We start from the raw sequence: 14,056 nt of genomic DNA, 5'->3' as shown, positions 1-14,056 counted from the left end.
TTTATTTCCTCTGACAATCCTGAAAATATCCCACCTTCTCTCACTGTAACCATCTCAAAAATCCAGGGAAGTTTTGTTGTTAAAGGTCCCACCTGTGAACTGAAGAGGAAGCTGTCCCTGTTTTCCCTTAACATCCAATTCCTCCCCACAAAGCTTTGGGTGTTTTGTTGGATTACTGTGCCTTTATGTTGTGAGCGTGGCTCTGCTAAATCTTTACACACAGGAGCCTTTAGCAGCTTTCTCACCACTCCAGGTTATTCATCTGTACATTTTACTACAACTTAAGTAGAGAGATGGGCCAGGTATTATGACATTTAGTTCCCTGGGCTCCCCACATTTCCCCAAGGGAGGTGAAATGAGTTGTTACAGACAGACACTATTAAAATCAAGTGCACCAGAGAGGAAATATCCTCAAATGAGAGAACTACTGGTGCATACAGAGGGAAAAAATAAAAGGAAAAAAAAAGAAGAATTATGAGAGACACACATGAGGTAACAGAAGCTATCAGTACCTGGATTCAGGGGGAAAGGAGGAGCAGCAGATGGGAGAGAAAGATGATTAATATTGGTCATTAATCAGAGGAAACATTTGTTTGGGATAACCTTCTATTAGTTATGATAATATTTGTGCAAGCAGATGCAGTGAAAATCACACTGAGCATCAGTTGCTTTCGCCTCCCCTGCCTGCAGCGCTTTCCTGAGGGGTTGGAAGGGAATCCAAGACAAATGAACTCTCAGCACCACAAACCAGCTGGGCAATGTGGGGCAAATTTTCCACACAGATCATTTTTAGATGCTTGAGATCATGTCTCCTAAAGACTGTGGGCAGCAAGACTCTTTCAGGGGAAACCACTAAAAAACAACCTCTTTATGCCTCTTGGTGGCTGCTGAAGGTGTCACCAGCCGTATCCTCCTGGCTTAGGAAGTGCTGGGGTCCTGGGCTGCCTCTATAATTATTCCAAACTGTGGCATTCCAAGCCCATCTGATGCCAGGAGGAGCTCAGCCCCTGGTGGTCCCACAAATACCTGTGCTGGATCGAACCATCTCTGTCCCAACCACATGGCCCAGCAGGTCATACTGGTTCAGGCGAGATCCACCCTTGGCTACTTCCACAGATTTATCTTTCCCCAGGGTCCAGGTGTAGATCACCTCTGTCTTTGTGTAGGCATCTGCAGAGGAGGGAGAAGAACAAGGTCTGTGCTTCTGCCTGACCTAAAATACACCAAAATTAGCCTGTAGCCAAATTAATATTTGCTGTGCATCTCTCAGAGCCACATGGCTGAGACAGCCAAGCATGGCCAGAGACCAAGGCAGATCAACAACTGTTAAATCAAATGAGCTGGGGTTTTTGGAAGGGAGCTGCAGAGGGGCAGAGCTCTGTCACTGAGAGACAGGCTGTCCCTGTGACGTGCTGACTCTGCAAGGGCTGGCTCCAACAGGGACAGCACAGGATGGCATCCAGACCAGCAGGGCAGCACAGCCCTGCCCTGCCAGGGACAGGGGAAGTCCTGCTGGCAGCAGCTGGCAGCAAAGGCTGAAAGCAAATGGGGCTAAATTTTAGATTCAAAAGTTAAAAGTCTTTACCCTCACTCAGAGTCAACCCTCTCCAAGACTCCCAGAATTGGAGGCGGTGTCCTCTCACACCTAAATGCTTTTTCCTGTTGCATTAATAAGCAGCCAGGACTCAGTTTCTTCATGTAGGAAAAGCCCCTTCTTTATTCACATAACTCATTTTTATATCATCTGTACAGACCTTGTATTCAACTCTAATTGGCTAGTAGTTTTCTTGCCACTCAATCATTGGTTTAATAACTGGTATTTTACCTTTCCATCAAATCTCTCTATTCTTGCATTGTTTACATATTTTCTTCACTGTTCTCATGGGATGGATTTATTGGTTATGCAGATACAAACTTATTTTTCTTACTAGACTAGGTTGTTGTGTTATTTTTTATTCTTATGCCTTTATTCTTATGATTTTGTCTTATGGGAACTTACAAACTACTGCTAACTTGGCTAAACTAGAAGGTCCTAAACCATATTTTATAAGGCCTTTTTTTTATAATATCTCTAACTGTCTGCAACATTTTTCCTGTGTTTGTGACCGAGCATCTGCTCTGTCCTCACTGCCAGTCCCCCTCTCAGGAGTGCCCTTGGCTTTTCCAGTCCTATGGTTATCCAAAAAGTGAGTCTCTCCAGACTGCAAGGAGCTATTTCTCCCCAAAATTTCTGTCCATACCAAGTTTGCACCAGCTTTTTAAGGAAGATCAGAGTTCACTAAACAGAGCCTTCAGTTCATTTTTACCCTCCACCTCCACCTGGTGAAGACCTGAAGGAATTCTTTGGCTGGGGTCAGGTCAAGCAAAGTGTCAGGTCTACTGGAGAAACATGGCAGCTCCTGAGAAAACCCCATTTCTGTGATCTTTCTAAAACAGCCACTGTTATTGCTGCACTGTGGGTTTGGGCAAACCTGTTCCACATTAAGCAGGGGCTGTGCAAAGCCTTGGGAGAGGTTTTGGTGATCAGCCAAGGTTTCTCAGCAGGCCACAATGCTGCCTAAGCTCTTCTGATGCAGGCTGGCACCTCCTACCCCAGTGCAACACTCTGCTTTTCCAACCCCTCCTTCCAGCCCTCCACATGCTTCTGGAGCCCTCCATCCTCCTTCAGAGCTTTGTACAGCTCTGCCACTGCTCTGCCACCTGATGGGCAGCACCTCCTGCTCGGCAGTGCCAGTCCACTGCCACTCTCACCCTACAGAAGGAACTTGCCCACGGTTTCAAAGCCATCATTCCTGAAAATTCAGCTGTCTGTCTATCTGGTTGTCTGGGACAGAAGGGTATCTGATGCCACACAGGCATGGCATGGATGCTTGGAGCACGTTAAATGCCAGGCAGCTGCTTTGTTCAGCTCAGTGCCTCGTTTGCAATGCAAAACCCAATCCAAACAGGGACAGCTAGTGGACATTTGGAGGAGCTGGTAAATTCAGCAGCATCTCCTGCTCCCCTGGTCTCAGAGAGCTGCTGTACAACTGTCCTGTGATGGCTCAGGAGCAGCTCTCTGCAGGGCACATTTATCTTCCAGGGAGCAGGGGGACAGGCAGAGCCATCCCTTCACTGCACTTGGCCCGAGGGATGATGCAGGTGGGCAGCTGAAGCTCTCAGGAATGCCTGATGCCCTTCATTCTCCTGCAAATTCTCTGCCTTGCCCCCTCGGGGGGCTGCTGTGGTGGCCCAGGGACAGTCACTTGTGGGGATCAGCAGAAAATGGTCTGTGAGGCAAACACATCATCCTTGGAGCAGCGTGGGTCTGGCACTGCCATTATCCTCCTAATTGCAAATCTGACCTGCTTTAGGCTTCTTGAAAATGAGCAGCTTCCAGCTGTCAATGGCTTTTTGGTGAAAACACTGGTTTAATCCCACTCCAACACAGGAGAGGTGAGCTCTGATGCTCTGTGAGTGCTTTAGAAAAAATCACATTAATGTTAACCAGGGGCAAGTTTCTGAGCTCCTTGTCTCAAAACTCTCATCATTCAGAGGTCACATCAGTAAAAAATTAAGCCCAAGGGTGTTCCAACAGAAATACACACATTAATCTCTTTTCCTCACCAAGAAACATTATAAGCAATTAGATGTGCAGTAATCTGCCTTCCTGCAAGTCTTGTAATAATCCCAGAGTTTAGGCCTGAGGTATGAGATTTGATATCCCTTCTCACAAGGTCAATTAACATTAATAATTCATCCTTCTCTAAGGCTTGCTGTTTTACTGGCCTTAGTGATGTCTTGTGGCAATGAGTTCTACATTTAATTAGGTGCTGCCTAAGAAATAGCTTTATTTTAGTAGTTCTGAATAATCCACTTTCATGGGTACAGTTTGTCATGAGGCAGAAGGGCAGATGCACATGATAAATATGATTTCCTCTCCTGCCAATCAAACTTTTCAACTTTGTCCTCAGTTAGCTCCCAGGAAGTGCCAGTTTGGGAAGGTTGGGGTTTCTCTGGGGGTTACTGGTGTGGGCTCATTCTTTAGCTGGAGGTGGGAAAGTCTCTCATCTAACACAAATACAGACTAAAAGTGGTGCTCAGTTTATTGGACCTGGGAAAGACACCAGGCAGAGCCAGACTATGATGTTTATTTTCAAATTGTGGTGAGCCAGGGTCTTGGGGTTTGGCTCCCACTCACTTTGGGAATAAAACCAAATGAAATTTAACTTGCATTTGAGAGAGATAAGAGAACTATATGGGGAGCCTAAGCAGCTGAGCAGCTGCAACTCTGGGAGTCTGGGAGCAGCTTTCAGCTCAGCAGCAGCCTGCAAATCCTCCCTAAACCAGGACCCTTGGCTGCTGGGACTGAGACTCCCAGAGCTTCCAAGCCTTTCACTGGAGAGCTGCCTGCCTGACAGACTGAAGAGGGGCGAGGGTTTGTGGGTTCCAGTGGAGCGTGGAGCCAGAGGAACCAGGCACTGAGGCTCTCTAGACTGGCAGGATGGGACACCCAGCAGCAGCCACCACTGCTGTCCCAAATCTGTCTTCCCAGCATCCCCTTGTGATGGAGGAAAAGCACCACTCAGATTTATAATCACAGAATCAGTAATGTTAGAAAAGACCTCTCAGATTACCAAGTCTGACCACTGACACATCACTGCCAAGCCCATGTCCCCAGGTACCCAAACTATATATTTTTGAACACTTTGAGGGATGGTGACTCCACCACCTCCCCAAGCTGCTGTTCCAATGCTTGAGCACCCTTAGAATGAAGAAATTTTTCCTAATATCCAATCTAAACGTTCCTTGGCACAATCTGAGGTAATTTACTCTCATCCTGCCACTTGTTACCTGGGAGAAGAGACCAATTCCAACCTGGCTACTTTCTAAATAATTTACAGCAAAACCATGGGTGTCTAACCCACCCTGTCAGCCTGAGTTGAGCACAGACTCGCTCAGTGATGAATTACATGTATAAGACAGCAGAAAAAAAGATTTGGTCACATTATCATCAGCAGAAATTAATATTAGCCTTACTAAAGTCCTGTGTGACACCAGGCACACAAAGGAGTGCTCTTCAGCCCTGTACCTGGAAGTCTGCAAGGAAGTCCTTGCAGAGGGGCTGCTGGGGGTACTTACAGCTCCCAAATTTCAGGGGGCAGGCGTGCACGTCCATTGGGAAGTCCTCCAGGTGCATGGGGCACTCGGCGTGGATGGTCAGCCTGCAGGACAAAGCACAGGGGCTGCTCAGGGCCAGGCTGGCCTCTCTGCCACAGCAGTGCTGGCAAAGTGCTCACCAGGGCTCACCAGCCTCGGGGTCTCTGGGCAGAAGGCCCCCAGCTGTGGAGAGGACAGAAGGACACACATCTGGCAGCATTTTCCACGGTGTAAACTCAACCCTACGGACTGAGTTCATCTTCACCCACTCAGAGCTGTGGGAAAACCTGCCAGAGCCCAGGACCCCTGTGTGCTCAGGGGCAGTGAGCAGAGCTCCTGGGGCCAGGGGACACCTGATGGACCACGCTGGCAGGCAGAGGGGAAGGGATTCAGGGGCTCCCAGGAACAGGCCTGGTGGCCTGGAAGGAGCTGAGGCTGGTAGATGGGTCAGAGTCCAGATCCATGAAGCCAGCAGGGCACAACACCCCCTGTCCATGGGGGACACCTCACCCCACCTCCCCTGGCAGCACTGCAGAGGATGCTGCCGGCAGGTAAAGAGCTGGAACATCCTGGGACTGTCTGGGGCTGTGCAGGACAACCTGTGCTTTCCAAATCCCCCAAATCCCCGTAGGATAGCTCATCAGGAAGCAGCTTGATGAGGGAGGCACAGCCATAAAAACAGTGTGCTGCAGAATATGGGGCCAGGCATAAAAATATCCATTATAAAGGGCTCTAAAGAAGGGAGCTCGTGTTCCTTCCTGGAGTACTGCAAAGTGTGCAGCCAGGGAGAGGGAGCCAGGAGAGACAGCTTCCCAGGAGATGTCTAAAACGATCTTCTCTGAAGGAACCATTTGTAGGGAAAAAAAAACCAGACTCACTTCTGATGGCTCAGCAAAACAGCAAACAAACCATGGCAGGAGCAACATGTGGATGCAAAGGGCAACTGCACAGACTGAAGGTGGAATTGTGCAAAACTCAGGTCGAGAAGCTTCTATTGAGATATTTTCCTTTGGCTAGAAAAATGTTCAGCCAAGTTATTCTTCACAGAAAATACTGAGGCTTAGTCAAATGCAAAATAAACCCTGAAAAAATAAAGGCTTTGGGGTTTGTTTGCTGAAAGCAAAGAATAAATTTGTTTTAAGAACAGAAATAAAATAAAAATAAAAGTTATTTCTTTTTGGCAGACAAACCTTAAATGCTTATATTAAAAAAAAAAAAAAGAGGGCTTTTAAAAAAAATTGACATCATAAAATTCAGTGGACAAAACCCACAAACTGCTGTAAAAAGCCCTGTGGAGGAAACAAAGCAGAATGGCTGGGAGGTGGCAGGGGTGGCACAGCTGCAGTGACAGTGGCTGCAGGTGGCAGCTGGTGCTGTGAGAGGGGACAGCCACACACAGGGCCCAGGGCAGCAAACCCTGCCCAGCTGCTGCACTGGAGACTCCCCATCACCTCTTGTTGAGCAGCTGACCAGTACCCACAGAAATTACCAAAACGTTATTGCTTCATTTGTAGAGGTAAGGCATAGCCAAGCATTCCACCGTACCCTGAAAGCGAGTCAGGTAACATGAACACACTCACTGTGGTAACACCTAATACTAAAACAGTTTCAGAAAACACAAAAAAGAACAAAAAATCTACTCATGTATATAAAAAAAAATTACAATAGTAATTTCAAGCCATAGAAAAAAGCACCAAAAATTTCAACAAGCTTCTTTTTACCTAAAATTTCTTCTGAAGCAACATTGAAACAAATAAGATTAGATGTTAGCTAAGCAAACAAATACCTCATCCAATACACTCAGTGACATGCTGACTGATGTCAGCAGTGTCTGACAGACCACGCTCCAAATCAAGCAGCAATTAATTTTCTTTTACTAGCACATAAACATAGTTGTAAAGAATTCAAGGAAATGTGTTACATAAATTTGTCTAACCATTCTGACTCCATTCACAAAAATACACAAAAGCTTAAAGACTTAACAGCTAAAATTAAAAACAAACAAACAGTCAATTTCTTCAATGAGTAAGGCTTAGCCCCTTAGTCAAGGCAACTTTACAAGTTAGGTAAAATCTTGTTAATAGTTGTGGTATTAATATTAATGATAATACCTTGTAACTTCATTGTTCAATACAAATTACAAACAGACCCATCAGGCTGTGAGCTCTGCTCTGCCAGGTGAGGGAAGGAGCCCTGGCATTTCAGACAGTGCCCAGAGGGGTCAGGGGAGCTGGCAATGCACGAGGGATGTTGGAATTCAACATGTCCCTCAGACTTTTTTGGAGGTTCCAGGTCCAGGTCAGAAGCATTTGAGACCCTGGCAGGCAGCTGGAAACAGCTGTGATTTTGGGTTTGAACCATGGAATGATTTACCAACCTTGCAGGTAGAACAAGAAGTCACAAAAGTTTAGATGTTATAGTAGAAGTAGTTACAAAGTAGAGGGGAGAATTTTTTAGTATTGTACAGGGGGGTTTTGGCACCTGTACAGGGGGGTTTTTACATTGCACATGGGGGTCAGAAGTTTTAAGATGGAGGAATGTGGGCTGATCCGTTCCTCCTCTTTCTCCTTCCTTACCTCCATGTTTTTGGTGATGTTGGCACTCCCAGATTGGTTTAGAGTAGAAAAGCACCATTTAATATAGGTAATAGGCATTGGGGAAAACTGTAAACATGTAACATGTAATGTACCATATAAAAGATAGAAAAGCACCATTTAATATAGGTAATAGGCATTGGGAAAAACTGTAACCATGTAACATGTAATGTACCATATAAAAGATAGAAATTCCCCATTTAATATAGGTAATAGGCATTGGGAAAAACTGTAACCATGTAACACGTAATGTACCATATAAAAGATAGAAAATCACCATTTAATATAGGTAATAGGCATTGGGGGAAACTGTAACCATGTAACACGTAATGTACCATATAAAAGACAGCAGCAGCCCTGGGTGGGGAGAGAAGAAGCAGTCGGGGTCAGAGAGGATGTCAGGGTGTGTGTGTGCCTCTGCCTGAGCTGTGAGCAAACCACAGCAGCCCCAGGAGAAAATCTTTTAGATAACTTGCAATAAACTGCCTTGAGACCGAACAACAGAGACTGCTGAGCCTTTCTTTGGAAGCTCGGGTGGGAGGAGAGACTTTTCCACCACATGGAGCCCCTGAATCAGGCCTGGGTTCCGACAGAGGGAGAGCAGAGGAGCTGGAGCAAGCAGCACAGGAGCAGAGTTGCTGTGACAAAGCAAGGCATTGTTTATCAATGTGGGCTGTAAAACCTGCTGACACCGTGTAGATTCACAGCCAGTTTAACTATGAAGAGATGAAATTCTGCCTGGTCCTCAAAAACAGAGGTGAAAGTGCAGCATCTCAGCACACAGAACCCACAATGAGGCCTGTTATTAGATAGGATTGGCTTGGAAAAAAAATTTTAAAACAAAGATTTACACTTTGCCAAAACCAGCTCAATACCTTTCTTGCCCAAACTCTCTGGAGGCCCTGCAGCACTCAGAGCAGGGCATTAAGCCTGTCCTGCAAGTCTTTGGGGGCACCTGGCAATTCAGTGCCCCACGGACCAAGGGCCTGGCCTGCAGTGAGCGTGCCAGTCCTGGGTGAGCCCATGGCCACGGACACCCCATGTCCTGTGCCAGGCTGGCCAAGAGGGCATGGAGGGGATGCTGGCTGTCCTGGTCCACAGCTGCCTCCAGCCTGGCTGTCCCAGCCAGGCCAAGAACCACGGTGTGCCCAAAGCAACTTCCTGGAGACAAATCCCTCTGACTTGGTGATCTGTTCCTCACCACTGCACTGAATGCACCTGTTTTACATGAAAGAGGAGAAAACCTGACCTTTAGAGTTCAGTCAAGGCTCACTGAAGACTGACAGTGATTTTCACAAGGCTACAAATACTGTGTTGCAATTATTTTCTCCAGGACACTCAAAGGCCACTGTTGCAGCATTTCTGAGAGAGAGGGCATGATTTATGTTTGGAATGAGATTTGAGCTACTCCAGTCCAGGCCTCAGATTTGGGTCTTGTGAGGCCTTCCAGCCTCTGACACAGAAATTAAGAGTTTGTGGTGCAGTTAGAAATTGTATTAAGGTGTCATGGGGAGCACTGGGCTGTCTGGGTGTGAAGTAGCACAGGTTTATAGTGTGAGGTTTAGGCCACCTTAAGACAAAGATAAACAATGTTAGCGTGCCAATGAGAGTGCCTTTGTAAACTGTAAACTATATAGAAATGTATATAAACTGCCATCTTCTCTGTAATAAAGGGAGAACATTGCATTAATAATTTTGGTTGGATGTGAGTTCTGTCCTGTCCAGCTTTGCCTTATCTGAGGTCCCTGGCTTTGGGCCACCATGAACAAATTGCTCATTTGCTCTGATGCCTCTCTTTTCAACTATGGATTTCAAGAAGCAGGTATAAAAACCTGGCAGCTTGGTGAGGACTTGACTGCCTTGCTCTTCCTGTTCTGTTTCTTTTGTGACGTTCTCTTCAGCCAGCTCAAAATCCACTTGGGGAGTTCTTGGCTGGCAAGCTTGTCAAGCATATTCTCACAGATCTTAGACTTTGAATCTTTCTGTGTCTTTTCCAACTGCAATGGACTTTTTCCTTCTCATTTTGTCACTGTCACTTGTGTCAGGGAAATGCTGAGACATTTCCCCTGTCTCCCTCAGCAGCCCACACCAGAATTTTCCTTTTTACCTGCCTGGTTTTTTCATCTGCATCACTCATTGCTTTATTTCCAAAGGCTCTTAACTGGGAGTTCCCAAAGTTGGCTTTTCCAAAGGACTTAATCTCTGACCAGTACCCTCCTCCTGATGGATCCTGAACTGACAGCAAAGAACCCAGGAAAGTCTTTCCCTACCACTGTACTGTCTGCAAGTGTTGGCTGTGATCATCAGCCACTCTGAATAAGGCTGGATGACCCCAAGAACTGCAGATTGTGGGTCTGGTGGGTTTGTGACATTTAAAGCAGCCAGGAAGAACCTCAGAGAGGACCAGGACAGCAGCAGAGACTGGTCTTGGCCAAACCCTCCTGCCCTCTCCAGGCCATGGCCAACAAGAGCAAGTGCTGTCAAGGGAGGAGACAATTTTATATGGATCTGGATGACTCCCTCGATGTGTGGGAATGCAGCAGTTGCATTTTAAATCAAAAGCCTGTTTTATTAGTTGATCCAGCAAGCAATAAAACAAGAAATCCATCAAGAAACCACTGTAAAAGCAACCTGATCTGCCACTTCTCCGCCTACAACTGAAGATTTTAAGTTTCCTGAAATTAAATAAAAAAAAAGGAAAAGTCACATCATTTCAGCGAGATGAGTCTGGTTCAGCAGCTTCAGGTCAGCAGGTTCACAGGTAACACAAGAAAAGTCAAAGCATCAAACCACCAGGAATGTCTCTCCCTTCCCAGACAATTACCACAGCCTCTGCAGCACTTGGATGAAAGGGTTTATTGTAGAAATTCTCATCTCTGCCCCTTATCCTGTGCAAGGGAGCTGATGGCCAGAGAGCCACTGCGTTTTGCTTCATTGCTCTGATGGGCTATTCACATCCAGGAGCCCTGAAAAATCCTAAGAAGGCCTGAAGAGCACATAAAAAATAGCCAAGCTGCCAGAAATCTCCTCAGCCAGCAGTCGTAGCCTTTGGCTCACCAGTCCCAGACACCTGCAATAACTTATGCAGAACTGTCTTGAAGCCAAACCCCAAACTCCTCGTGTTTTCTCTTCACTTGGCTGGCACAATGGCACCGAAAGTGGAACATCCAGGACAGAACCCGTGTTTTTTTCCCCTTTTAAAGTCCTTTGAGCTGCACCAACACAATGGCAAGAAGCATGAATCAGGCTAAACATACATCTGCCAGGGCTGGGGGATAACAAACCTCTTCAGCTGCGTTCTCATGGTTACCAGGAGCTTAGCAAAGCCTTTGATGTGTCATTAGAGCCCCTGTCGTTACCTGCGTGCAGCTGCAGGATGAGCCAGGATCTCAGCCCAGTTTCTGGGACACAAATGTAAAAATCCCTCGGTGTGTGAGTGCTACAAAAACATGACAGCACCCTGCACGGCAGGGCTGGCTTTGTTTATGCCAGGGATACTGCTGGAGTTTTGTCCTGATTTCTTCTCCAGGAGGTTCATTAATAACCACAGTCAGGCCAAGCAGTGTTTACGGTCTAGGCTGTGAGAGAATCTAGGTTAGGTTTAATTGAGGGGTTTAAGCTTGAAAGCCAAATTGCTTCTAGGATCCTTGTGCTGGATCTGGAAGCACTGATTTCACTTTCCATCCTCCCCCAGCCCCTGGAGATTTCAGCCCATGATGGCAGAAATGTAGTGAGATAAGGTGTTCTCTGAAGATTTCTCCCTCCTGGGACAGTTTCCTTAAAAACTCTGTCTGCACAAAGCCGAGCCTGGAAAACAGATCATTTTTGTCTTTGGATCTGCTCTGGCAGGGAGAAGTTGGAGCAAATCTCATCTTGCTGCCTGCTTGTGTTTTTATCAGGCAGCCAAGCTCTGCTCTGCTTGGATCCGTCTGTGATGTTTTCTGGGGTCAGCCCTGGTGTGGGAACAGACAAAGAGCTGCCAGCCCACAGAGCCAGGAGAGCTGGGGCTGGGCTGTCCCAGCTGCTGCTCCTGCAGACAGGCTGCACCTCCATCGTGGGGAGGCTGCTGCAGAGCCTGGAGCCATCCCTACTTGCCTGGGGGCTAAAAACCCCCCAGCCAGTAAAGACACCCCAAAAAGCCTTTGCTGAGGGAGAGACACTGCAAAGCTCTGTGATTTCAAAAGGCAGCATGGGAAACCCAAACCCCAGGAATGGCACACCAGGTAGAGGACCTGCTCTGGGATTCCACAGCTCCTGTAGGGCTGCACGTCTCCTGGGCCCTGCTTTCCCTCCCGCTGTGCCTCTGCCTCACCTGAGGGTTCCCAAGGACTGCATGCTGTCTTCAGCAGCACAGGCTCTTGAGGTAGAGCCTTTAGGCATGCAGTGAATGTGTCAGCCTGACAGGTAAAGAAAACATCCTCCAAGTGCATAACTTGAGCACATATTGTCTGGAAACCACTTTGACAATAACCACAGAGCCTCAACACGCCATTCTGACAGGCCCTGTTAAGAGCAGAAGAGCTTTTTAAAGCCTTGATTCACAAAGCTGAATCCCATCAGCACAGCATTAAACTTTCACTATTTTTCCATGCTTCCAGGCTGGGGAGAGCCAGAGCATTATCTGTGTGCCCCACACAATCTCAGCCAGAGAGCACACCCAGAGATGGCTGCCTTGGCTACTTTTGTCTCTTCCTTACATAAATCCAAGCACCATTCCCAGGTTGTTGTTGCACTCAGGTCTGACACCAGAGTTTAGAGACCGCAGCTGGGCTTGTGTGAACTACTTGGACCATGCAGGAGCTCCACAAGGAGAGACTGCAGAGGCAGGGATACATAATGAAACTGCATCCCTGTGCTCGCTGAGGCAGCTGGAGGAGCAGGGAAGGAGAAGAGGGATTGGCAATCCTGGGGAGTAGAGAAATGCAGCTCGGTGCAGTGGTCACAAAGGTTGTTTTGTGGCCCAGGTGCCGAGGCCTGTCAGGTCAGGGGTATGCACTGTGACATTGCACTGATCCACGAGGAGAATGTGCCATGACTGAAGGAGATCTCTGGATGCTGGGCTACAGCTGCTGTGCAGCTCCTGGCAGCTCTGGTCAGTGATAAAGAGGCTCTCTCCAGGAGCTATAAATATTGTCACACAGGTGTCATTTTGCTGGATGCATGTGTCAGACTTGCTGTTCCACCAGAGCAAGTTCATCTATAACTGTAAGCCTTGACTAAGAGAAGTTGGCTTTCCCAGCAGGATAAATAGCAAGAGACGTGCCTCTAATTGCACATCAGCAGAGCTGATCCCTCAAGGATATTGCCTGGTACAAGGGAAAGGAGCAGGATATTCTCAGCAGTCAAACTGCATGGCCAGGTATCAATCTAGACTGAGCCTGCAAGGGATCACCTGGGCAGTGCTGCCAGGCCACTGGAAATCTGGTGGAAGCCCAAACTCTCTCCCCAGCCAGCAGGGCACCCCTTTGGATTTGCACTTTGCTGGATGTCAGCTGTGTGCATTTGGCTTCAAGGTCCTGCCCCTTCCTGTGGGGACACAGATGCACATCCCTGGGCCTGGGGAGGACAGCAAAGGCATCACTTGGACAGAAAACAAGAGGCTCCCTCAGCCCTTCCCTGGGAGAGGTTTCAAAGCAGTTAACAAGGGAAGGTGATACCACCATCATCGTTTGACAGAGGAATTGAGGTGGGAGTGCCTTGGAATGGCAAAGCCAGGTAGGTTTTGGTGGCTGAGCCTGAGGCTTGGTCCTGGCCCTGCAGTCTGTGCCCTTGCATCTTCCTTTCTGACACCCCACTCAAAAGAGACCCTGGTGGTCCTGAGCAGCACCAAGAAGAAGAAGAAAGGGAATAATCAGATGCTCCGAGACAGACATCCTCTCCTGGATGTGTTTACTTGCAATACCAGAGGAGTCCTGCTTTGTTCAGCACGCTGTGGTCACCTGGGCAGCTCTAACCACTCCAGAGCCTCCCCTGGGCTTCACACACTGGGTAAAGAAAAAATCTCTGTGCACAAGAGCTCCTGGCTCTGTGCAATTCAAAACATGACAGAAAGTCTCATATCCAACCCTCACCTCTGACAAAGCCTTAGAGATGTATTTAAGGGGGACAGGAGCACCTGTAAGAGGAGTTCCTTCATTCCCCAGTCCTTCAGCAGACAGCTAAACTGAAGGGTGCTTTGAGTTTATTTTAAAAAATCCCAAGACTCTCTTTTCTTCCAGAAGCTCATTCCCAAAAGTCTCATGATGCTGCTGCCACCCTGGCACCTGCCCAGCCCTGAATGGAAAAATAGATCCAATACTTTTTTAGTCACACAAAACTTGCTG

The 14,056-nt window shown here is 47.4% G+C and overlaps 1 protein-coding gene across 10 annotated transcripts in view; it reads right to left on the bottom strand.

Annotated features, from left to right (window-relative positions):
- The window catches only part of LOC110472673 (gamma-aminobutyric acid receptor subunit alpha-3), a 124,789-nt gene that overhangs the window by 18,198 nt on the left and 92,535 nt on the right, over positions 1–14,056 (bottom strand). For all 10 annotated transcript variants that reach the window (XM_031504822.3, XM_031504826.3, XM_085570665.1 and 7 more), the window contains 2 exons: positions 5,122–5,204; positions 1,027–1,170 (listed from right to left, as the gene is read on the bottom strand). In XM_031504822.3, the coding sequence (XP_031360682.3) occupies positions 1,027–1,170; positions 5,122–5,204 (227 nt within the window). The remainder of the gene's footprint in view (positions 1–1,026; positions 1,171–5,121; positions 5,205–14,056) is intronic.

This window comes from Lonchura striata, chromosome 4A (genome assembly GCF_050655825.1).
Source record: "Lonchura striata isolate lonStrDom1 chromosome 4A, ASM5065582v1, whole genome shotgun sequence".
Taxonomy (NCBI): Eukaryota; Metazoa; Chordata; class Aves; order Passeriformes; family Estrildidae; genus Lonchura; species Lonchura striata.
This window is presented reverse-complemented; position numbering and strand designations above follow the sequence as displayed.